Source organism: Diabrotica virgifera, chromosome 10, assembly GCF_917563875.1.
Source record: "Diabrotica virgifera virgifera chromosome 10, PGI_DIABVI_V3a".
In the NCBI taxonomy this organism is placed as follows: domain Eukaryota; kingdom Metazoa; phylum Arthropoda; class Insecta; order Coleoptera; family Chrysomelidae; genus Diabrotica; species Diabrotica virgifera.
Genome location: NC_065452.1, coordinates 25,424,914 through 25,450,462, shown reverse-complemented (window position 1 = coordinate 25,450,462; position 25,549 = coordinate 25,424,914). Strand labels below are relative to the sequence as shown.

The window sequence follows — 25,549 nt, the reverse complement described above, 5'->3', positions numbered from 1 at the left end:
GATGTAAAACTGTTTCATTTCTTATTCGATCAACCAAACTGATCCGCAATATTCGTCGATAGATCCACATCTCAAAGGCCTCCAATTTTTTTATTAGTGTCACTGTAAGGGTCCAGCTCCCCATGCGATACAGCAATGTAGAGAATATGTAGCAGCCTATTAATTTGATTTTAAGGTTTAATGGAATATCTCTATTATTAAGAATTTTCTTTAGTTTATACAGGGTGAGTCATGAGGAACTGTACATACTCCTACCTCGTATAGAGGCCCCTATGGGGAATAACAAATGACCATTAAAAAGTGCTCTGCTCCCATTGTTTAATAATATACAGGGCGAGTTTCGCATTTTGACAGAAATTTTTATTCGTCATAATTTTTGAACGGTCAGATCGTTGTGTCTCTTATTTTGATCAATCGTTACACTATTGTCACCTAATCAACTGATTTATTCAAACTAGAAAAAAATCAGGTCCGGCTTTAAAAAAATTAGTTCGTTTTGGTCTTAGAAAAAATTTCACCCTGTATAAGCTTTTTGAAAACTCTCTGAATTTTACAAATTAGACAAATAGGCAATTAAAATAACATATTTATTTTTTTCCGCACACGATTGCTTAATTTTTTATAAAAAAATCAAATTTGATTATGAATTAAAAGTTTGGTAAAGTGAACCATAAATTTAACAAAATTAACTTTTATTACCAAAATTAATTTTTTTTGAACATGTATTTAATTTATGTTACCACCAATCAACTAATTTATTCAAACAAGAAAAAAATCAGGCCCGGATTCAAAAAATAAATTCGTTTTGGTCTTGGAAAAAATTTCACCTTGTATATGCTTTTTGAAAACTCTAATATGATTTTTACAAATTAGACAAATAGGCAATTAAAATTGCATATTTATTTTTTTCCCTACACGATTACTTAATTTTTTATAAAAAAATCAAATTTGACTATGAATAATTAAAAGTTTGGTTAAGTGAACCACAGATTAAAATAAAAATAACTTTTATTACAAAAATGAATTTTTTGAACAAATATTTAATTTATGTTATCACCCAATCAACTGATTTATTCAAACTAGAAAAAAATCAGGCCCGGATTTAAAAAATTAGTTTGTTTGGGTCTTAGGAAAAATTTCACCTTGTATACGTTTTTTGAAAACTCTAATATGAATTTTACAAATAAGACAAATAGGCAATTAAAATGGCATATTTATTTTTTCTTCACACGATTACTTATTTTTTTATTAAAAAATCAAATTTGACTATGCATAAAAAGTTTGGCAAAGTTTTTGCTTAGATTTAAAAAAATTAACTTTTTTTCCAAAAATTAATTTACAAAAACAACGTTTTTCTTAAAATTAAAAGTTTTACCATTTTTTTTTTTTTTTTTCTATAACACGTCTACATCTAAAACTTCCCATAACACTTCTTTTGGACTCTATAGTTTAACATAGACGTGATCAAATTGATAAATTTTAAATTTTTCCACCTAATTTTTGCGATTTACAAGTTTGCAACTTTTACAAGAAGGAGACTGAAAGTCTACAACAATTTTCATAGTCTTCACAATGGTAAGAGGTATGTGCTGTAAAAATTTCAGAAAAAAAATATTAAAATGGAACAGAGTTGTAGCGAGTTAAACCGTGAGTTCATTTTTTTTTTTTCATTTTTAGGTTAAAATTCCGATTTTGACAAATTTGATTTTTTAATAAAAAATTAAGTAATCGTGTGGGAAAAAAATAAATATGCCATTTTAATTGCCTATTTGTCTTATTTGTAAAATTCATATTAGAGTTTTCAAAAAGCGTATACAGGGTGAAATTTTTTCTAAGACCAAAACGAACTAATTTTTTAAATCCGGACCTGATTTTTCTCTAGTTTGAATAAATCAGTTGATTGGATGGTAACATAAATTACTTATTTGTGCAAAAAAAATTAATTTTTGTAATAAAAGTTATTTTTTTAAATACATGGTTCACTTTACCAAACTTTTAATTCATAGTGAAATTTGATTTTTTTATAAAAAATTAAGTAATCGTGTGCGGAAAAAAATAAATATGCCATTGTAATTGCCTATTTGTCTTATCTGTAAAATTCATATTAGAGTTTTCAAAAAGCTTATACAGGGTGAAATTTTTTCTAAGATCCAAACGAACTAATTTTTTTAAAGCCGGACCTGATTTTTTTCTAGTTTGAATAAATTAGTTGATTAGGTGGTAATAGTGTAACGATTGGCCAAAATAAGAGACACATCGATCTGACCGTTCAAAAATTATGACGAATACAAATTTCTGTCAAAATGCGAAACTTGCCCTGTATATTATTAAACAATGGGAGCAGACACTTTTTAATGGTCATTTGTTATTCCCCATGGGGGCCTCTATACGAGGTAGGAGTATGTACAGTTCCTCATGACTCACCCTGTAGAAGGCGGTTTTGGCTTTTTCAATGCGTATTCTTATTTCTTTGTTTATATCCACGTGATTTTTAACGTTGGCGTCCAAATAGGTGATATTGTGGAGTCTTTCTAACTTTATTCCACCCGCTCTGATGTTCATTGGTTGTAACTACGTTTTGCTGACAACCATAAGTTTTGTCTTAGAAGTATTTTTATATTTTTAGTCCATACCCAGGCAACCAAATAACGTTTAAAAAACGTTGAAAAGACGTCATAATTATCACCAAACCACGTCAGTTTATCAGGTTTTTTCGACGTCGAAAGTCACGTGAATATGTCCCACCATAACTGACGTCATTTTTATCACGTTTTAGATACGTGTTATCAAAAACATAGTTTTTATGTCGTTTTTTAGATTATTTTTCATTTTATGGTTTTAAAAATACACAATAATAATTATTCGTATGGGCATTGTTGGTATTGCAATTTTTCATTTGACTGTTTTAAATTTAGCTTATAGGCTAAAAGTAAAACCAAATGGAAGAGTTTATAAAAAAAATGCATAGAATAACAATAAAATTACAAATACCCTCAATGCAACATTATAGAATTTTCACTTTTTATATAGGTATACTTAGGGCCGGTTGTTCGAACGCTAATCAACAATGCTCATTATCAAATATTTAATTACTGTCACCAACTGTCAATGTCTACTTTGCTTGGGTTGCTGAAAACATAATTGATTACAATTATGAAATTACTAAATCAATTATGTTAATAATTGTTATGTTAATTGATTAACTAATCTCATAATTATAATCAACTATGTTTTCAGCAACCCAATAAAAGTTGACATTGACAGTTTTGGTGACAGTAATTAAATATTTGATAGTGATCATTGTTGATTAGCGTTCGAACTGCGATTAGCGTTACTGTGTCAAACTGAAACAACATATAAACTAATAAATAGTTGATTAACAAATTATCCAGCATAATATCTTAATTTAACGTAACGCTGTCCATTAAATCAAAAATAATCGTGAACAACACATAATAATTAGTTAATTAACAGAAAATAAACACCAAAAGTCTTATTTTATCACACAAAGCACGTAAACAATAAATGAAGTTTAGAGTCATGTCACTATACAACATTAAACATTCTAAGCATTAACTCTTTAAGCTCCTCCCATTTTTGTGACATCAGACTTGGGCTGTCTGAAATGAAAATGTGTTTTTAAACGTATTTTAACGTCATTAATCTTACATACTTAAAATCACCTTCAAAAAACGTTTATACGACGTAATGTTCAAACACGTGTATATATTCAACCAAAAACTGACGTTTCCTGGACGTTATTGACGTCACTTGGTTGCCTGGGTATTCATCACATGTTTTGGTCCGATTGATTCCGTTGATTTTAATGCCTGCATCTTCATCTAAAGCTTCTTTGAAAATTAATTCGGAGTGAAAATTAAAAAGTAGAGGCGATAAAATACACTCTTTTATCACTCCACGTGATATTTCCACTGCTTCATTCATGTTCTCACCAATTTGTATGTTTGCAAGTTGATGCCAATACAAATTTTTGATAATACGGAGGTCTTGACTGATTTTGAATGATTATAACATAATACTACAGGGCGACGAGTTCCACCCTAGGCACCAGGTACTTTGGAGAACATCGCCGTTATGCAATTCGTGCTCAGCGACCCCCACAACACCTGTGTAATGGTTATTGACTGATTTTGAATGATTATAATAAAACTCCAGGCGACGAGTTCCACCCTGGCCACCAGGCAACTCAGAAACCATCGCCGTCATGAAATTCGTACTCAGCGATCCCCAAAACCGCCGAGTAATGATTATTGACTGATTTTCAATGGTTATAAAGTAAAACACCAGGCGATGAGTTCCACCCTGGGCACCAGGTACCTTGAAGACCATCGCCGACATGAAATTCGTGCTCAGCGACCCCCAAAAACTCCGAGTACTAGTTATTGACCGATTTTGAATGATTATAGCATAGAACTCCGGGTTAAGAGTTTAACCCTGGGCACCAGGTACCTCAGACACCATCGTCGATATGAAATTCATGTTTAGCGACCCCCACGACCCCCAAATATAAAAATTGAACTCATTTCCGTCAATATTTCCCGAGTTCTAAATTTTTCATTTTCCATCTCATTGAGATGCACATTGAAAATGCATTTTTCTTATGCCCAAAATGCAATTTTCATCTACCGGAGATCAATTTAGTTCACAAAATTTCCTGACACTTTCCCGAATCGAATGCAAAAAGTTGCATGACGATTGATCTTAAGGGTCGTTTTCACGCTACGTCTTATTGTACGTTTTGTGTGTCATGCAAAACGTACGACAAAACGTACGTTTTGTCAAGTGTATAGATACATATTAACGTTTTTCAAACAATGTGTTCAATCTTCGAGACAAAACAATCGCGCGACTACAAATCGCAAGTGGAGTCCGGCGCTTATGCTTTTCCCATCATATCTTCGATCTGACCTTGGATTTCATTTCGATTCATTTCATTTCTTGTTATACACTTCACAAAACCTACGTTTTGTCGTACGTTTTGCATGACACACAAAACGTACAATAAGACGTTGCGTGAAAACGACCCTTTATTGCACAAAATTCCTAGGTTTAATGCTTCTTTGCCTCGCTTATTAAGGCTCGTTTTCACGCTACGTCTTATTGTACGTTTTGTGTGTCATGCAAAACGTGCAACAAAACATACGTTTTGTGAATAAGCGGATTTAATTTTTTCGATTCGACAAGACCTACGTTTTGCTGTTTTCACGCTACGTCTTATTGTACGTTTTGTGTGTCATGCAAAACGTACGACAAAACGTACGTTTTGTCCAGTGTATAATGTGTCGTGTAAACAGCAAAACGTACGGTCTTGTCGACACACAAAACGTACAATAAGACGTAGCGTGAAAACAGCAAAACGTACGTCTTGTCGAATCGAAAAAATTAATCCGCTTATTCACAAAACGTACGTTTTGTCGTACGTTTTGCATGCCACACAAAACGTACAATAAGACATAGCGTGAAAACGACCTTTTATTATACGTTTTGTGTGTTAGGACCAATCCTATTACACAAAACGTACTAGCGTGAAATCGACCCTTAGACCACTTTTAGATGCGCCATAATATGCAAATTGGTGCCTTCCCAAATGACGGGACCTCTAAACACATTTTACGTAAACATGTTTTAGGTACTGGCTGAAAGTCACCAATAATAACTTATCATTTATTGTAAATTGACACAATCTTGTTCACTGTTCTAAGTCAAAATAGATTCTAACACTATCTGCTTTTCACAGAATTTCTATTGGATAGCGAAAAAACTGTCCCTTTCTTCTTTCAATTATTATTTTTATTTAATATGAATTAATAATAATTGTTTTTATTTTGAAGGTGTTTACTGCAATAACAGATATATTCGCCCCTTATGAAGAAACCAAAGAAGCAAGAGTAGCAAATATTCAAAAAATATTTAAAAGGAAAGACAAAAATAAAGCCATACCAGATATAACAGTTACAGAGTCATACACCAACAAGTTAATTTCAAAAATAGCTGGTAAATCATCTTCAGCAGACAATCTTTCGACTACGTCTAAGTACTTAACCATAGATGATGCGGTGGCTGATAGAAATTCACAATTAAAAGTCAAGTCTCTTTCTGTTAATGAGATTTTTAGATCACACACACCTTCATTAAGTAGAAATGGTTCTAGACTAGATAAGACCTACCTTAGCATAGAGAACACCAGAAAAACTGATGAACGACCCTTATCATTTCATGGATCATTTGAATCTTTGGGGCGACAGACAGATTTCATTTCACCTTTATGTAGTAGTTTTAATTCTTTAGATGTGGCAGTTACAGGCGGAAATCCAATTACTTCTTATTATTGCCCGTTTCTAAATAGTTGCTCTTCAGTACTAAAAGGTAAGTTTATTATATTTTATACAGGGTGTTTCATTATTAATTGGAAATATTTTAAAGTAAAAGATGGTTTTTGCTTGCTTTCGATTCAGAGTTTTTGAATTGGACAGCTGTTTCTGCCTTACAGGCTTCCTCAGCAGAGTTAGCGTGCACACCTCTAAAGCGAAAACAAGCCAGCCCATCTATTTAAGGTAAATTTCAAAGATCATTTGAAATCCACATTGGGACACAATTCAGCGACTTCTCTTAAATGAACTGAAAAGTCTTGGATAGAGAATCCACCATTATAATAAAAATTAAAATGGTACATAATTATTTAAATCTGAAACTTTTCTTGTTAGAAATTCTTTCTGGTACATCGTTAATCTGAGACTTTTACAATTTATAAGACAGCAGACGACGAATATAGAAAACAAAAAGTACTCCAGGAAAAGGACAGAAAGAAACTTCCTAGTACTCAACTCTGAGTAAAAGTAGAAAAGTAAAAGATGGTTTTTGCTTACTTTCGATTCAGAGGGATGCACAATCCCTGGACAGCTGTTTCTGCCATTGCAGGCTTCCTCAGCAGATCTAGCGTGCACACCTCTGAAGCGAAAACGAGCCAGCTCATCTATTTAAGGTAAATTTCAAAGATCATTTGAAATCCACATTGGGACGCAATACGCAATTATTTTAATTGTAGATTCTTGGGCTCAAAATATTAAGGTTTAACCAAAATCACTTGAATAAAATGTGGCTCCTTACTTACTGATTTTATTTAAAAATTTAAAAACTGTTTGTACCCAGTACTTTAAAACAATTAAAACTGACATATTCTTGTCATACTTGGCAGCAAGTTTGGGTGCTGTAAACCTACTAAATTATGTTAAACAAATGTTTCTGGCTACTACCAGAGGCGTACGATGGGGGAAAGTGAATGGTTGACTCTTCCCCAATTCTGCTCCACTGGCGGAATTGCTAATTTAGTGCAATTTTTGGATTCTCCAATACTTTCTATGTAAATAATATACTCTTCATTCGTAACGATAAAGTCATTAATTTTAGAGATATTTGAAGTTAAAAATGAAACGGCGCAGTTATTTTGATTAATGTATTATGCCCCTTCGTTTATAACTTCAAATAATAATATATCTAAAACTAATGATTTTATCGTTACGAATGAATAGTATATTATGTATTTACATAACAAGTATTGGAGAATCTAAAAATTATGCTAAAACATATGCTAGTTTTAAAGTATTATTTTTTTAAATAATTTATTCTTTATTTAAAACATTAAGAACTTATTTGTACACGGTACTTTAAAACTATTAGACATATCCTTGTAATACTCGGCAGAAAGTGTAGGTGCTGTACACCAGTGGCGGCTCGTGGGTAAAAATATCGGTGGGGCACTTTTATTTTGAGCGGCAAATACGAAATTATTAACAATTCAGTTAGTAAAAAAGAGTTTTACCATTTTATGCTCAAAAGAGTCAACATGAGAAGAGTCAACAAAAGACTGGAAATATTGGAAACCATCAAGACACGAAAGCTGCAATAACTGGGGCATGTTATGTGTAATGAGAGATACAACATACTTCAATTAATTACACAGGGGAAAATCCAGGGTAAGAGAAGTGTAGGAAGAAGAAGAATCTCATGGTTGCGTAAATTGAGGGAATGGTACGGATGCACATCAACCGAACTATTCAGAGCAGCAGCATCTAAGATCAGAATAGCCATGATGATTGCCAACCTCCGTCGCGGAGATGGCACGTAAAGAAGAAGAAGAAGAAGATGCTCAAAAGCTGCCTTGGATACAATCAAATTAAACTGGTGGGCATAACAATGGATAAAATGAGCATACGGAAAAGAATTTAAACTCCACTAATTTTGCCTGACATGACTGCGGCGCCATCATAACTTTAGCCAATTGACTTTTAGGAGTATTGTTCAAGTTTAAATTATTAAGTTGCTCTCAAATACACTTACTAATCTCCTCTGCATTATGCGAATCAGGTATATAAAATATCCCCATAATCGTTCAAAGATTTGATTGCCAAGGGTATATCTCAAAATTAAAAATAAAATCCTTTGATCTTAAACGGAAGCATCAGTAGTCTCATCAGCCTCAATTGGCACATAAGGAGCCATTTCTACCTCTTTGCTTATTAATCCACGAGCTATAATAAATAACATTGAATCCAGCAGTTCGTTTTAAATAATTTTTGAAGTTTCCAAAAAGATTGTATTATTTTTGGTTACATGTTTTGGCAATATAGTGTTAACTTCTCCCATTAAGTTGATAAGTGCCGAAATACTCCAGGATTTGTAGATGTCAAACTTTCATCGTGACCTCTTAGAGCTAATTCAAAGGCTCCGCAAAATTTAATGCAGTCGATTATTCTATTTAATACGTATCTGTTTTTGGCCACTATCTCGTTATGTTCCTTTATTGATCTTCTAAGAGCCGAGTCTAACTGTGATTGAATATTTATTGAGCCTAATAATTGGTATTCAACACAATAATGGCATATGTTTGGAGCCTTGGAGCTAACGCTGTTTTTTAATTTTCTCTGAGATACGTTTTATCGTTACACCCCGGATAGTCCAACCAAGCTTCGTCCACTTGTGGTGAAAACAATAAACACTTGAAACAATAGAAGCGATATAATCAATCTGCTAACAAATAATGTTTCTTATTTCATTTTCGATTAAAAGTTCTATTACCACTTTGTCCCGCCTGAATTATGTCCAATGTTGGTCTAGAAGGTCCTAATTGTTTTGTATTTAAAAAAGTCCAAAGTACTTTTGTCTTAATAAAGCGTACCTACACTATTAATATTTGTTGCCATATCGAATTATCGGATATTAACAATAATGAGTTCAGAATTATTAAGATTGTACACTTAACAGACCGAAAACTAAGCTCGGGCTGTGTCCGGAGTGAAGTATACTGAAGCGATACCGATTGCTATGGCAAATACCGTAACGTTGCCAGTTACTACCTGAATCTGAGGATATTTCTTTTTTAGCACACGGCAAGTCATCATCTACCGCCCGATATTTTTCTAACTTGACAACAGTGCCCGCGGTCGCTCGAAAAAGAGCCCATCATCGGGTGCGGGCATTGATTAAAAACTACACTGTGTAGTTGTTTTTAATCAATGGTGCGGGTAAACACTGTTAAATTATGTATTTGTATACTTTTTGCAGCATCTCGTCGCATCGACTGAATATTTATTAGCTTTTTAAATAAAGAAAGATTCATTCAAAATAAATTGGATGAGATATCTACTACATTAAGTGAGCTAGTGGGAGGGCAGTGCCCCTAGCGCCTCCCTGTCAGAGCCGCCCTTGCTGTACACCCTACTAAATTATGTTAAATAATCGTTTCTGGCTTCTACCAGAGGTGTACCACACGGGATAGTGAATGGTTGACCCTTCCCAAATTCTACACCACTGACGGAACTGCTATTAATTAATCAAAGGGGCATAATACATTAATCAAAACAACGGTGTCGTTTCATTTTTAACTTCAGATATATCGAAAACGAATGACTGTATCGTTATCGTTACGAATAAAGAGTATATTATTTACATACAAAGTATTAGGCCGATGCCACATTATGCGTTTTGACCGGATGCGGTGAAAACGCATCCGTTTCCAACGCAACCGGACCGACCTGTCACAGTATGCGTTTAGTCTGGTGCAGTTTGTAAGCGCGTACCGATGACTCAAAACTCATCCGTTTCCAACTCAATCGGACCGATCTGTCACACTATGCGTTTCCACCGAATGCGGCGGAAACGCATCCGGTCAAAACGCATAATGTGGCATCGGCCTTAGAGAATCTAAAAATTGCACTAAAATAGCAATTCCGCCAGTGGCCTAGAATTTGGGAAGGGTCAACCAATGACTTTCTCCCGTCGTACGTCTCTGGTAGTAGCCAGAAACATTTGTGTTTAACATAATTTAGTAGGGTGTACAGTGGACAGTATCTACACTTGCTGCCAAGTATGACGAGGATACGTCAAACGGCTTTAAAGTAGGTACTGGGTACAAATAATTTTTCAATTTTTAAATAAAACACTATTTAACTGTAACTCAGTAAGGAGCCACATTTTATTTAAGTGATTTGGGTTAAATCGTAATATTTTGAGCCCAAGAATCTACAGTTAAAATATTTCCAATTTAATTATTAATGAAACACTCTGTCTAACTGACAGCTTTAGTTATAGTCCAGAGAAATAAGGTTTTTGTCGGGACACTTGAGCAGCCAGGTTGCAAATGGATTTTTTGGGTACTATATACCTAATACATTATAAATACAAAAATGCCCGTCACAGTTCGGACGAGATACTTAGTTATTAACAAATAAGGGTCAAAAATGGCAGTTTTTTCGTTTAAATCGCTACAGGTAAAAATAGGGTAATTAAATATCTTATTTATACTATTCTTCTTTTCGTAGAGGAGCTAAGGTTTAAAATGGCACTTTTTGAATTATGATCCGATCCTTTCTTGTTTCGGAAAGTGCAAAATAACACTAAAATTTCAAAAATAAAACATGTGCTATAACTTTTGCGAAAATTGCCTTAAGACTTTCATATTGCACGAAAAGTTGAGTCAAACATTCCATATAATGAACAAAAAATTTTAAGACGATTCGTCAATTATTAGTTTAAATTTTATTCAATTTGTTTATCGCAAAGAGCTTTTTTTCGCAATGTTATTGTTCAGAAAATAATAATGACATAGCATTTCTGTGGAAACCACATGCAAGAATAATAGTTATATTTTTAAAGTATTGAAAAAATCATTAAAAAGTCGTTTTTATCACTCCAAAAAAAGTTTAGTAAAATAGAGTCATTTTTGGCTTCTAAACAATTTGAATAACTTTGTTAATATTGACTATAGAGTAAATCTACTTTAGGATTTCAAAAGCTGGTATTTTTATACGAATTTTCAGAAAAAAACTTTTTGTCTAGGTTAATTAGGTTTAAAGTTAGCAACTTTTATTATTTAATTCGCAGTTAAGTACTTCTATATACATCAAATTCTCCTGTAACAGTTTTAGTTACCATACTACTCCGAAACGGCTTGGCCGATTTTTATAAAATTTAACACGTTTATCCTGTAGGACGTTGAAGAGGTTTTAATCTATTTTTTATACCCATAAGTTATAAGGGGGATTGCCCCCCTGACATTTTTTTTATTTTTTTGGACAAAATTATCTACCCTAATTTTATATGATGTAGAATTAAAAAATACATACAACCCTTAATTTTCACTCTTCTATCACTAACCCCTATTTGTTAATAGCCATCTATATATTTACATCTATAAAATTCTCCTGTCACAGTGTTAGTTTCCATACTCCTCCGAGACCGCTTGACCGATTTTTATGAAATTATATATGTCTATTCGGTAGGTCTTAAAATCGGTCGTAATCTATTTTTCATATCCCTGAGTGATAAGGGGAGTTCCCCCTAACATTTTGTAATGCTAGATGGGATTGTGGTTGTGTGTACATAACATACTCTATAAGACTACGAGTACATAAAAATTAAAAAAATTATGATCAAAATGCATCAACAAGTTCCAGCGATATTAATCGCAGCATATGTTTGCAGAATCAGTTTCATTTTCTTAGTGCACGTATTTTAGTAATTCCCCTCTACCGACCACGAATTAATTCCGTTCGGACGCCATTTTTAAAGCTTTATTAACCACTCTGTTGAGGTTCAAAGTTTACTCAAACTTTTACACATAACCTATATATCTTCAACTTCAAAATGGCTCTAATTAGGTTGCTTAATTGTCATGAACAAAGTAGCCGTCAATTAAATAAAAAAGTGGTTAACTTTGACCGTAATTAACCTAGGCGAAAAGTTTTTCTTTAAAAATTCGTATAGAAATACCAGTTTTTCAAATTCCATTATAGTTTTAGCCTACAGTCAATATTAACAAAGTTATTCAAATTGTTTATAAGTCAAAAATGACTGTATTTTAGTAAAATGTTTTCTGAGTGATAAAAATGACTTTTTAATGATTTTTTTAAATGCGTTGAAAATATGACTATTCTTCTTTCATGTTGTTTTCACAGAATTGCTGTATCATTATTATTTTCTGAACAATAACATTGCGAATAAAAGCTCTTTGGGATAAACAAATTGAATAAAATTTAAACTAATTGACGCATCGTCTTAAAAATTGTTGTGCATTGTATGGACTGTTTGACTTAACTTTTCGTGCAATATGAAAGTCCTAAATTCATTTTCGCAAAAGTTATAGCAAATTTTTTATTTTCGAAATTTTAGTTTTATTTTGCAATATCCGAAGCAACAAATAATCTGACCAAAATTTAAAAAACGCTATTTTAAACATTGGCTCATCTACTAAAAGAAAAATATTATAAATAAGACATTTAATTGCCCTATTTTTACCTGTAGCGATTTAAAAACTCTCATTTTTGACCATTATTTGTTAATAACTAAATTTCTCGTCCAAACTGTGACGGGCATTTTTGTATTTATAATGTATTAGGTATACAGGGTGTTTAATTAATAATTGTCCATATAGTAACTGGAGAAACCTTAGCACAAAATACGAAGATTTAACCTAAAACACTTAAATAAAATGTGGTTTCTTACTGAGTTACAGGGTGTTTTATCTAAAAATTTAAAAACTTCTTTTGCACAACATTTTAAAACTATTCGACGTATCCTTTTCATACTTGTCAAAAAGTATAGGTACTATACAAGCTACTAAATTATGTTAAACAAACGTTTATGGCTATTACCAGAGGCGTACGACGGGGTAAAGTGAATGGTTGACCCTTTCCAAATTCTACGCCACTGGCGAAATTTCTATTTTAGTTCAATTTTTTGATTCTCCAATACTTTCTATGAAAGTATTATACTCTTCATTCGTAACGATAAAGTCATTAGTTTTCGAGATATTTGAAGTTAAAAATGAAACGACACGGTTATTTTGGTCAATGTATTGTGTCGCTTCATTTTTAATTTCAAATATCTCGAAAACTAATCATTTTATCGTTACGAATAAAGAGTATATTATTGACATAAAAACTATTGCAAACTCAAAAAATTACACTAAAATAGCAATTTCGTCAGTAGCGTAGAATTTGGGAAGGGTCAACCAGCCACTATCCCCTGTCGTACGCCTCTGGTAGTAGCTAGAAACGTTTAATTATCTTAATTTAGTAGGGTGTACAGTACCTACACTTTCTGCCAAGTATGATAAGGATGCGCCAAATAGTTTTAAAGTACTGGGTACAAATAATTTTTAAATTGTAATCATATGAATCATATCATAAATTAATCAAATAACTGTGCCGTTTTATATTTAACTTCAAATATCTCGAAAACTAATGACTTTATCGTTACCAGTGAAGAGTATATTATTTACGTAGGAAGTATTGTAGAATGTAAAAATGGCACTAAAATAGTAATTCCTCCAGTGGCGTAGAATTTGAGAAGGGTCAACCATTCACCATCCCCTGTCGTACGCCTCTGGTAGTAGCTAGAAACGTTTGTTTATCATAATTTAGTAGAGTGTCTAGTAGTCGCACTTTCTGCCAAGTATGAAAAGGATACGTCGAATAGTTTTAAAATACTGAGCAAAAATAGTTTTTAAATTTTTAGATAAAACACCCTGTAACTCAGTAAGGAACCACATTTTATTTAAGTGTTTTAGGTTAAATCTTCGTATTTTGTGATAAGGTTTCACCAGTTACTATATGGACAATTATTAATGAAACACCCTGTATAGTACCCAAAAAATCCATTTGCAACCTGGCTGCTCAAGTGTCCCGAACATGGTATATTTTTGCCTTATTTCCCTGGTGTATTATACTAAATTTACAATCAAGATCAAGATGCAGTAGAAATAAACAAACCAAGACACGTTAAATGCTACTATGAGCACTCCCGAATCATAATTTACAATTTATATACATTGTAAATCCAAAATTGTGATTTACAAAGTTTATAGGGGAATGGGGGGCATGACGGGGTCTCGAGGTAAGACGGGGTACCGCACACAAACAAGAAACTACACGTTGGTGAATAGCATGCAGTAACTCAATAGGAAGAGTTATTCGACTAACGGTCCCTGCAAGAGACACCGTGAATGAGAGTGCACGCGTTTTTTGTTTACAAACGGAAAACTGTTTTAGCGATCCGTTGATCTAATTTTGTGCAAGGACAACCATCGTTATTTTAAGGTAATTATGATCACCTCATTAATGTCTTTTTTATCGTTGTTTACTAGTATTCTTATTTTGATAATGGCATATTGTTTGTGTGAATACGTTAAACATTTAATTAGTGAACTTTTTTTGTTCAAAGTTACCTGTTGAGGCAAGATGGGGTATTGGGTGCGGGGTATGATGGGACATTGGTGGTAAGTCTGGGTTAATTTAAATTTCTTAATAAATAACATTGGATTATTATTTTAGATAATACCATGGTACGTACTTACAAGAAAAAAACAAAAAGAGCAGAGTGGTCGAGAGATGCTATGAAAACAGCCATAGATAAAGTGACATCGTCAGAACCCTGGGTAGGCTGCCAGATCTGTGGATGTTGAGCTCAACAATGCTTGTGCTAGGGTGGACAATGAAGATCTGGAGCAAATACACATTTTTGTTTGTTTTGTGAGAATTAATTAGTATCACCATCATGCCCCAATTCCATTACCCCATCATACCCCATAGTATGGGGCAAGATGGTTTTTCATTATTAATGGCTAATTGTTGAAAAATGTGATAGGTTGATTTTCCAAAGATTGTACCAAATCATAGTTAGATTAATGACGTAACGTGCCATCAATTAGTAATAGCAATAAACGTAGTAATTATGTTGTATTTTTGTTATTTTCCTTAGCTACCCCATCATACCCCCCCCCCTTCCCCTACATTGTAAATTTATGATTCGGGAGTGCTCTTAGCAGTGTTGCCAATCGGCGGATAATTATCCGATTTGCGTACCTTTTTGAGAGTTGTCGTATCTTCTTCGTATCTTTAAATAAATCGGATATATGCGGATATTTTTCAGTGTATCTACCATCGAGTAAAACTTTCTCATCCATATATTCCCAACACAAACAACACATTAATTTTATTTGGTTCCACCCAAATTTTTATAAATAGCCTATACTGGATGAATGTTATTGACATCCGATACTTTTCATCTTTTGACAAAAGGGACATGTGCCGATTCTTTTGTTTAGAATTTAAATGCACAAGTGCATCCACTTAAGGCATACTAATCCAATTCAAATTTCAAAAACTGTCTGCCGTCCGATGTTATTTATGAGTTTTAGTTTTTAGTCTTTAAACTTATGAAAGCTAATTCACGCACGATTTAGTTTTAATTTCATTTTATGTAGTGCAGTGCTTAAGTATAAACGTTTCCAGATTTCTCGGACATGAGATGTAGTTAAATCTAGTTCTTTTTTGTAAAGTTCTATCAAATCTAATATCTTAACAAAACCATTTCATCAAAACATGTTATACTTACCTAATTATATTTATGATTTTTTTTTGAGGAATGTAATGGTACTAGCAGAAAAGAACTTTCCGGCACAGAAACGTCACTTTTCTGCACACTACTTTCAGTTATTCTGTGAGAAAATATTAAGTTTGTTAACATAAAATTGTGCAGAAAAATGCATTTGGAATAGTGGTTGTAGAAAAATCTGCTTATTTGAAACTAGTAATATCTAGATATCTACTAATTAACTCAAAAATCCTTCAAATTTTTTGCCTATAAAAATTATTTAGTCGGGCATTAACGTTGAACGCACCACGGGTATTATGAATAATAACTTTGATACCTTAATAACTACAAGATTGTCAAATACATTTCTATTGTTTTAGTTGTAATAAATCTTTAGTTGTTAAAAGAGCGTAGGCGCAAAATTTCGGACCAATAATCTTTAAACGTATTCATTTTTTTCGAATCCTGAGAAAACTAATAAATACTTTTGAAAAATTTGGACGCAGAATGGAAGATTACATTATTACCGAGGGCTGAAAGTTCCCTAGAATAAACAAAATGTTTCTTTTGAATGATATATTTGAAATTAAAAATCACTCTTAATATTCTCTTTTCCTTTTACCCCTGTAACATATTAGAATAAAAATTATAGAAGTCTTCAGGGACTTTCGGCCCTCGGTAATAATGTAATCTTTCATTCTGCGTTTAAATTTTTAAATAATACTTATTAGCTTTCTCAGGACTCGAAAAAAATAATGCATTTTAAAAGCATTGACCAGAAATTTTGCGCCTATGCTATTAATGTAGCTGTAGTTTATTTTATATTGATTTATTTATTATTTATTTTTCCAGTACCTAGTTTTAGGTAGTTATTACGTTTTAATAAAATAATATTTAGAAGTGTTTTTTTTACTTAAATAATTATAATAAATTAATATAACCATCCAAATAATGAAATACAGTGGAACCCCGATAAGTCGGCCCCCGATAACCCGGAAGTCCGGCTAACCCGGACCGATTTTCATCAGATAAACATTTTGATTTTCAATATTTTGTATTTTTCAATTTAATTGTGGCTTATTTCCAATCAAAATAGTTAATTATCAGACAAACCTTTCAACAATAAAAATGTATGTAATATAATATTTGAGAGATAATATGTATGTGCGTAATTTGAACTATACGATATTAAAAATGACTCATAGCACACGCCGCAGAAACAACAGCCACCTGTCTGTAGTATCTATTCCTTTTTATTTCAAACTGTCAGCATTGTTTAGGAAAGACTATTTAAAAAATTATTTTATAAACAATGGTCTTTAGTATTGTGTGTCTTGTATTGTTCGCTTCCATTTGCTTACGTTTGGGTTTGGTGTTTTTTAGTAATTTTAATGAGTAGGTATTACTGTGAATACTGTGCATATTTATAAATATATTTTATGTTATTTCAATTCTAACGGAGTTTATCTGTAAGTATACCGTATTTTATTAATTTTTACCATATTCTCCGGCTATCTCGGATTTTCGATAACCCGGATCGGTCGTGGTCCCGATTAATCCGAGTTATCGAGGTTCCACTGTATTTAGATTTATTTATTTATTTAGAATTTAACACTTACGATAATACAAAATACGAATAATATAATAATAGTAAGTAAATAGTATTTACATACATGAATTAGGTAATAATCAGATAGGATACGAGATTTTCATCTATAAACGAAAATTTTTAAACTGTGAAATAGAGAATCCAGTAGATTAAAGGGCCGGTTGTTCGAACGCTAATCAGAAATAAAATCAACTGATCATTATCAAATATTTACTTACTGTCAATGTCAACTTTGATTGGGTTGCTGAAAACATAATTGATTACAATTATGAGATTAATTGATTAATTAATCAATTATGTTAATAATTGTTACGTTAATTGATAATTAATAATTAATTAATCAATCAATTATGTTAATTATCATAATGATATTTGATTACAATCAACTGATTGGCGTACGAACAACGGATTTTGTTATTTGATGGTTGTTAAGGGGACTAAAAGAATAACATTGGCAACATTGATTTTATAACAGAATAATTTTTGACCTAGCGTACCTTTTCGTGACAAATCGGATATTTTTCGAGCGATCTTCGGATAATCTAGAGATATGCGATTGGCAACACTGGCTCTTAGTAGCATTTAACGTGCCTTGGTTTGTTTATTTCTACTGCATCTTGATTTTAGATTTAGTATAGTTCTAGTTAAGATTTGGCTATACCTACTTTTATTACGCAATTTATTCAGAGCTGAAATATGTCAAAAACAAACTCTTGGAGAAAATTAACGAACTGCTAATATACAGGGTGATATAAAACGACACAAAGGCATTATCAGGAACCATGACAAAATTTTTTAATGACAATGGTGATCAAATAAGATATTTGAAATACCTTGCAATTCCCTATACATTAATCTTTAAATTTTTAAATTCAAACTTCATGTTACACTTTTGTAATTGGTTGGAATATTAATTGCATAACACAATGATTGAAATACTGATAGGTAGGTACTTATGTACACTCAGTGGCGTAACAAACTCCGTCGGGGCCCCCCTCAGAATTTGAAATGGGGCCCCTTTTAACCCGGGAGCACTCGCGCCGTTAGAAAAAATCCAACTTTTTATCATTTTCCGTGATAACTTAATGAAAAATTTTGCAACATAACTTTCCACTTGTAAGTGCCTCGAAGAAGATTGTAGTAATGCGTAGGATTTTTTTTTAATTTTTTAATTTCATTTTTATTTTTTTTGTGGAATTTATGACTTTGGTGGGAACCAATTAGTTTTAAAATTGTTAGAAATAGATATTTTTAACATAACAAGCAAACAAAAATATTATAAAATTGAACTTTGTTTTAAATTCGTATTGTTAGATTTTGTTCTACGCGCGACTGCTTACGTGACAGAAGTGAGCGCGACTGCTCCCGCGTTAAACAATTGCTAAATACGACTTATTTAACAAAAACTTTTTTGTGTTAGCGTTATCATTCACTGTTCATAACAACTTACATTTCTCATCTTTATTGGTATACAGACCCATTCCAAATAAACAACTTATTTTGTTGTTTTCTGTACAACTTACCTACAATACATTTAATAACCAGCTTTAAAAATAGTAAATGTTAAAACAATTCTTTCTTTATTTCTTATACAGTGTGTTTGCGTAGCTTGGAACCTTTTTGGTTAAACTTTTGGGAAACTTTTTTATTACATATCTATATTACGAAAAAAAAAGTTATTCTTCATAAAATGCTCTGCATGGTATAAAACTTAAGCTGCAATAATCAGATATTCAATTTTATTGATTTTATACTAGGTATATCAAAAAATCTTAATTTCGCTCAATAGTACCTATACCACCTTTATATTTTACAATATTGAAAAATTTTATTATAAAAAGTTGTTCGCAATTAAAAACTATGTTTAAATATGCAATTATATCATTCCAGTTGAAATATTGTGAACTATAAAGGTACTTAACTCTTAGAGAGAAATTCATATTTTTCGACATACCTCGTATAAAGTTGGTAAAATGTGTTATAGTATTAGGATTGAATCTTCGTTTTGACATAATGCAGAGCTTTTTATAAAGAATCTGATAAGAATTTTATAAAGAATTTTTTCGTAAAATTAAAAAGTTAATAATAAAATAGTTATTATAATTGTAATAAAATGATGTTGGTTATCGGTAATTTGAGAAATATTTGGAAAAATTAATTTTTTATTTACAAGGATGTAATTACATATTAAAATTAAAATCGTATATTGTTAAATAAATATAAAAGTACTTTATCCTTGAGTTAAATTTCTATTTTTTGACTTACCTCGTATAAAATTGATAAGCTTTGATATCTGATGGTTTATCTGGCTTATTTTGTATCTCAGATTTAAGACCATTCAGAGCATTTCATGAAGAATAACTTTTTTCGTAAAATTGATAATAAAAATGTTTCCCATATGGTTCGAAGCCACGCAGACATACTGTATAAATGCTCAAAAAAATTTATTTTGAATTTTCAAATTGTAATGTCTGACAGGGCCGTAACTACCATTGGGGCAACCGGGGCAGTGCCTCGGGGCCCCCGGCGAAGGGGCCACCACGATTGTAATCGCGTTATACTGCCTATAGGCAATATAACGCGATTTTTGTGTTGGTCAACTAAAATAGCAATACAGTGGAACCTCGATTATCCGTCAGGGCACCGGACCAAGGGTATGACGGATAATCGAAAAGACGGTTAACAGAACATTAAAAAAATTCAAAATTCATAGTACAGCTCTCAAATTTTATTTGTACGTTTTGTTTGACAATATAAGAGAGATTTGTGTTCGTACTCGTACATCTAATCAATTTGTCAGCTGTAGTCTGTGTCAGCTTCTGAATCTGCTTCCTCCGCCTCTGTTGCCATTTCAACGATTTCATCATCTGTCAACAATGGATCGCTTTTTGCGTCCTCATCACAAATTAACCATTCTTTTATGTCCTCTTTAGGCCACGAAAACAAAACAGTTAATTCATTCTTAAAATATGGTGATAGCAAAACTGTACATTTCAGAATGATTTCAGCGAATGTTGTTCTGAAGCTATTTTCTTGTGGCATTTTTATAATCAAGTATATTCAAATGGGAAATAAGCCACAATTTTACCTAAAAATGATTTTATTAACGTTTCGACGCCCAAGTCGGGTGTCGTATTTTGATAACGACACCCGACTTGGGCGTCGAAACGTTAATAAAATCATTTTTAGGTAAAATTGTGGCTTATTTCCCATTTGAATATACTTGATTTCAGCGAATTTCACTTGGCCTATCGACTTATCGCAATGCTCAAACAAAATGAATTTATGACTCATTTTTTACTTCTGTAGTCAATACAACTTATGTACGAACCCTGACGGTTAACAGAGGTGACGGTTAATGGAGAGACGGATAATCGAGGTTCCACTGTATGTAGGTAGGTACAGGAAACTTCAGTCATGGAGTACATTAAAATGCGTTTTCAAGTGGATAAATATCAATTTTCCCGGACTCCTTCTGCTGGGTGATTAACCCCAGACCCCCGGTAGGGGGCCCCCAGATCACGTTTACCCCGGGGCCCCCAACATCGTACTTATGGCCCTGATTTAATGACATATTCGAATTCAGCATAATCAAAAAGCAAATAGAAACATTTTTGAACATAAAATGATGAATTCACCGATATCTTTTAAAATTATTTAATATAAAAGAGTTTTATTGTTTAAAGAATTAATAAACAATTAGAGGCATTTGTGAGTAGAATTTTTCACTTTAAGATAAGATATACAGTATGTCCCTGTAAGTTGTATCCATATGGAAAACTTTTTTATTATTAATTTTACGAGAAAAAGTCATTCTTCATAAAAAGCTCTGCATGGTCCAAAACCTAAGATTCAACCACGAGATATAAAATTTTATGAATATTATACGAGGTATGTCAAAAAGTTTGAATTTCACTCAAGAGTAAAGTAGCTTTATTTTTCACAATATTGAAAATTGCTATTATGAAAAGTTGTTTGGAATTAAAAACTATATTCTAATATGCAATTACATCCTTCTAATTGAATTTTTTTTTTTGAAAAAATATGGATAACTAACATTATTTTCAGTTATTTCAATTCTGATAACTCTTTTATTATTAATTTTACGAAAAAAAGTGATTCTTAATAAAAAGTTCTGCATGGTCTGAAACCTAAAATACAACCATCTTATGTCAAATTTTATCAATTTTATACAAGGTATGTCAAAAAATATGAATTTGGCTTAAGAGTAAAATACCTTTATTTTTCACAATATCGAAAATTGTTATTACGAAAAGTTATTAAGAATTAAAACCATGTTTCAGTATGTAATTACATCTTTCTTATTGAAATATTTTGAACTATAAAGGTACTTTACTTTTGATCTAAATTTATCTTTTTTGACACACCTCGTATAAAATTGACATAAGATGTTTGTATTTTAGGTTTTAGAGTATTTTAGACCATGCAGAACTTTTTATGACGAATCACTTTTTTCGTAAAATTAATAATAAAAGAGTTATTAGAATTAAAATTACTGAAAATAATGTCAGTTATTCATAATTTTTCAAAAAAATTTTTTTTTTCAATTAGAAGGATGTAATTGCCTATTAGAATATAGTTTTGAATTCCAAACAACTTTTCATAATAGCAATTTTCAATATTGTGAAAAATAAAGCTACTTTACTCTTCAGTGAAATTCAAACTTTTTGACATACCTCGTATAATATTCATAAAATTTGATATCTGATGGTTGAATCTTAGGTTTTGGACCATGCAGAGCTTTTTAGGAAGAATAACTTTTTTTCGTAAAATTAATAATAAAAAAGTTTTCCATATGGATCCAACCAGGGACATACTGTATAAACTAACAAAAAATGTTTTAGAAAAATATAAGCTTGTTTGATTTTTTCCGAAAAGGAAACAATGAAAGTTTTTCTACATTGACTTCCCTAAAGCGTAAGTGTTATAATTTCCTTATCTTACCGTTTATCTGTTGAGAGATTGTCCAATGATTACACAAGAAAAGTCGTCAATAATTGTTAAATAAATGCGTACCAAACTGATGCAACTATAACCGTAAAACAACACAAACATAAATAACATCCAATGCAAATAACCAATATGAAATTACTGGCGATAATATTGTATCGAAATACTAAAAGTAGGTAAAGAACAGAGAGAAAGAAACCCATTTTTAGATTTAAAAATATTGTTCTTAAATTCTGCAAATTCTAATTCTAATATCTTTCAATATTCAATAGTCACGTACAAATCATTATATAGTTTATTGTCGCTGCCATAAAATTTCAGTAGGCCGGAAGGGATTAAGTTTCTAGATATTATGAGATGATTCACTTGGCAAATACGTCTAGTTAGAAATATTTACGTTTTTAAATTTAAACAGACAACGTAAAAATAATATAACAATAATAGATTTTCACATAATATCAGATGACAAAATGGGGCCCTTAAACGATTGGGGCCCCCCGCAAGCTTCATGCTGCGGGGCCCTCTGTTACGCCCCTGGGTACACTTAATTACACTCCAGGAAGTAACTGCGCAGACCGAATTCAAACTGGTCGGTAAACACGTTCCGCTCTTAATGTCTTGCTTTATATTTTTTACTTACACTATACGTGATGCTTTCATACAATTTTTTAATTTTTTTTATTTCGTTTATTATTAATTGCCTCTTATCAATTGTACCTAATGAGATATTCAAAGTAAAATTGTATCTAATATTTTAAATTTTTGCAGCCACTAGCCTGTTTGAACATTTTGTAAAGAATCATAGCGAGACTGGACCATTGGTTCAGTACTTTGCCGACAATTTGAATCTATATTTAAGAGATTTTCACGACAACCAAGAATATTGCTATACCTTGTTGACACTAGGACAAACATTCTTTTTAAAAGTCAAATTATTTAATGAACCAGAACTTAAAAGGTGAGTACTTGTTTAATTGTTTTTATTGTTGTCACTGGCTTGTGTTTATTGGGTAAATGGTAAGACGCTGTCTTGATATCTTTTTAAGGTCTACTTCATTGCCATCCCTCTTCTTACCTTAAGTTGTTGTTACTTCTTGCATTCTCTCATTATTACTTCTTGAAACAGACTGATTTCTGTATCCAGTGGCGTAGCTGAAGATTGGGGGGCCTCCCCGCAACAATTTTTGGTGGGCTCCCGTATTATAAACATAACGACAACTAATAACAGTATAATTATTACTAAAATATATGTCAATGACATTATTTGGCCTTTGTATAAGTCTTCATCAGTTAGTGTTAAAAGATTTTTTGGGAATAGACATGAAAACCTATTATACATGTATCTAATCCGACAAACCTATTAGTAAGTTGTTGCAATATTATATCTAAATTTACATTGAAAACATTAACTTAAAAAAAATTTGCTATAAGTTATTTTTTTGTCGTAGCTCATCGTAATTTTTTTTATACGTTTTATCCGTTTATTTTTAAATTCCGATATAGGTATAATATTATAATAATACCCTACTACTTTGCTATTCCTGCTGCTTCTACTAAAGTTTCGGAAAACAAAATTTTCATTTCTCGAAAATTATCACGAGTTTTTTTCAAAAAGTTGAAGGGCCGTTTCAGATTGCAAAAGTTTTGATGTTAGATTCACAATTGTTCATATATAATAATGCATTAGCTTCTAATTTTTCATCGTTTTTTTTATGCAATGAATTCAATTCAATCAATGAAAAATTTCATTGCGATTTGTTGGAAAGCTTGATGCAAAGCCATAACAGCATCATGTCTGTATGACCACCGGGTTTCACATAATATTTTAAGTGTTGGCAAACGCGATGAATCCAAAGTCATAACAGCACATAGTTCATCCCATATTTTATTACTTGCACTAAAAAGAAAAACATATAATCTTTTAATTATATCCTAAAAAAAACAACTCCTCTACACCAGCAACGGCATCAGTCAATACTAGGTTCAGATTATGGGATGCACGACGATCAACATAGGAAGCTCTTTTTCAATGTCAGTTATGCGCCTTTGTACGCCTGAATATACACCGCTCATAACGCTTGCCCCGTCATACCTCTTTCCTTTGCAGTTGTGTACGGAAAGGTGCTTTGAATGTGAATTTTAAAATTTCCCAATAGGGATGGACTCGATTCTAGCCGATCTGAGCTTTTGACAGAGCTCGGCTTTAACTTTCGAGCTAACCTCGGCTTGAACTTCGAGCTGCAGGTTAAGTTCGTGGCTCGTGTCAGCTCGGTTCAAATATTTCGAGCCGAGTCGAGCTGGGCTCGGCTGGAATTTATTCCATGTTTTACGGATACACTGTATATATTGAAAATACATATTTATAGTCTGAATTACTTATTCCCAAACAGAAGTATCAGTCGCAGCAGAAATAAATGAATTAGAACATGTATTAAGTATTAGCTAAAATATTGATAAGCTCGTTAAGGAAAGCTCTGCTCGTTTCGAACTCAGCCCGACTCGGCTCGAAAAAAAAAAAATTGATTCAGCTCGAAGCTCGGTTCGCAAGAAACAAACCGTCTTAAGCTTGAAGCTCGGCTCCTCAAACGGGCCGAGCCTCGAGCCGAGTCCAGCTAAGCTCGAGCTTGGGGTCTAGGACGTTTCATCGCCGCCGTTTCGATGCCGCCAGTTCGATGCCGATGCCGGCCGATTCATCGCCAGTCAATTAATCACTATCTGATATATTTCCGAATTTTCGACAGTTACAATTATTAGTTATTTTTAGTATTAATTAGGAATTCTAGGAAATGCGAGATATGACGGCGATGAAATGGACTGGCGATGAACCGGCGGCATCGAAACGGCCGGCGATGAACCGGCGGCATCGAAACGTCCCATTCCGCGAGCTTGTGACCATGCCTATTTCCTAATATGCGAATGAATCCCAAGAAACTTTCAACAACTTCTGTTTTAGAAGGTAAATAATTATTTTCATCGCAAGTAATTTTTACATACCGGAAAATAAAACTAAGCTGTTCGTATTTTGAAATATCTTTGTGGTATCAAGAATTATTGAATAAAACCATTTTTTTTTTATTA

The 25,549-nt window shown here is 32.4% G+C and overlaps 1 protein-coding gene across 3 annotated transcripts in view; it reads left to right on the top strand.

The window, feature by feature from the left end:
- The window catches only part of LOC114339797 (uncharacterized), a 69,646-nt gene that overhangs the window by 36,344 nt on the left and 7,753 nt on the right, over positions 1-25,549 (top strand). For all 3 annotated transcript variants that reach the window (XM_050641425.1, XM_028290481.2, XM_028290482.2), the window contains exons 3-4: positions 5,853-6,387; positions 23,240-23,429. In XM_050641425.1, the coding sequence (XP_050497382.1) occupies positions 5,853-6,387; positions 23,240-23,429 (725 nt within the window). The remainder of the gene's footprint in view (positions 1-5,852; positions 6,388-23,239; positions 23,430-25,549) is intronic.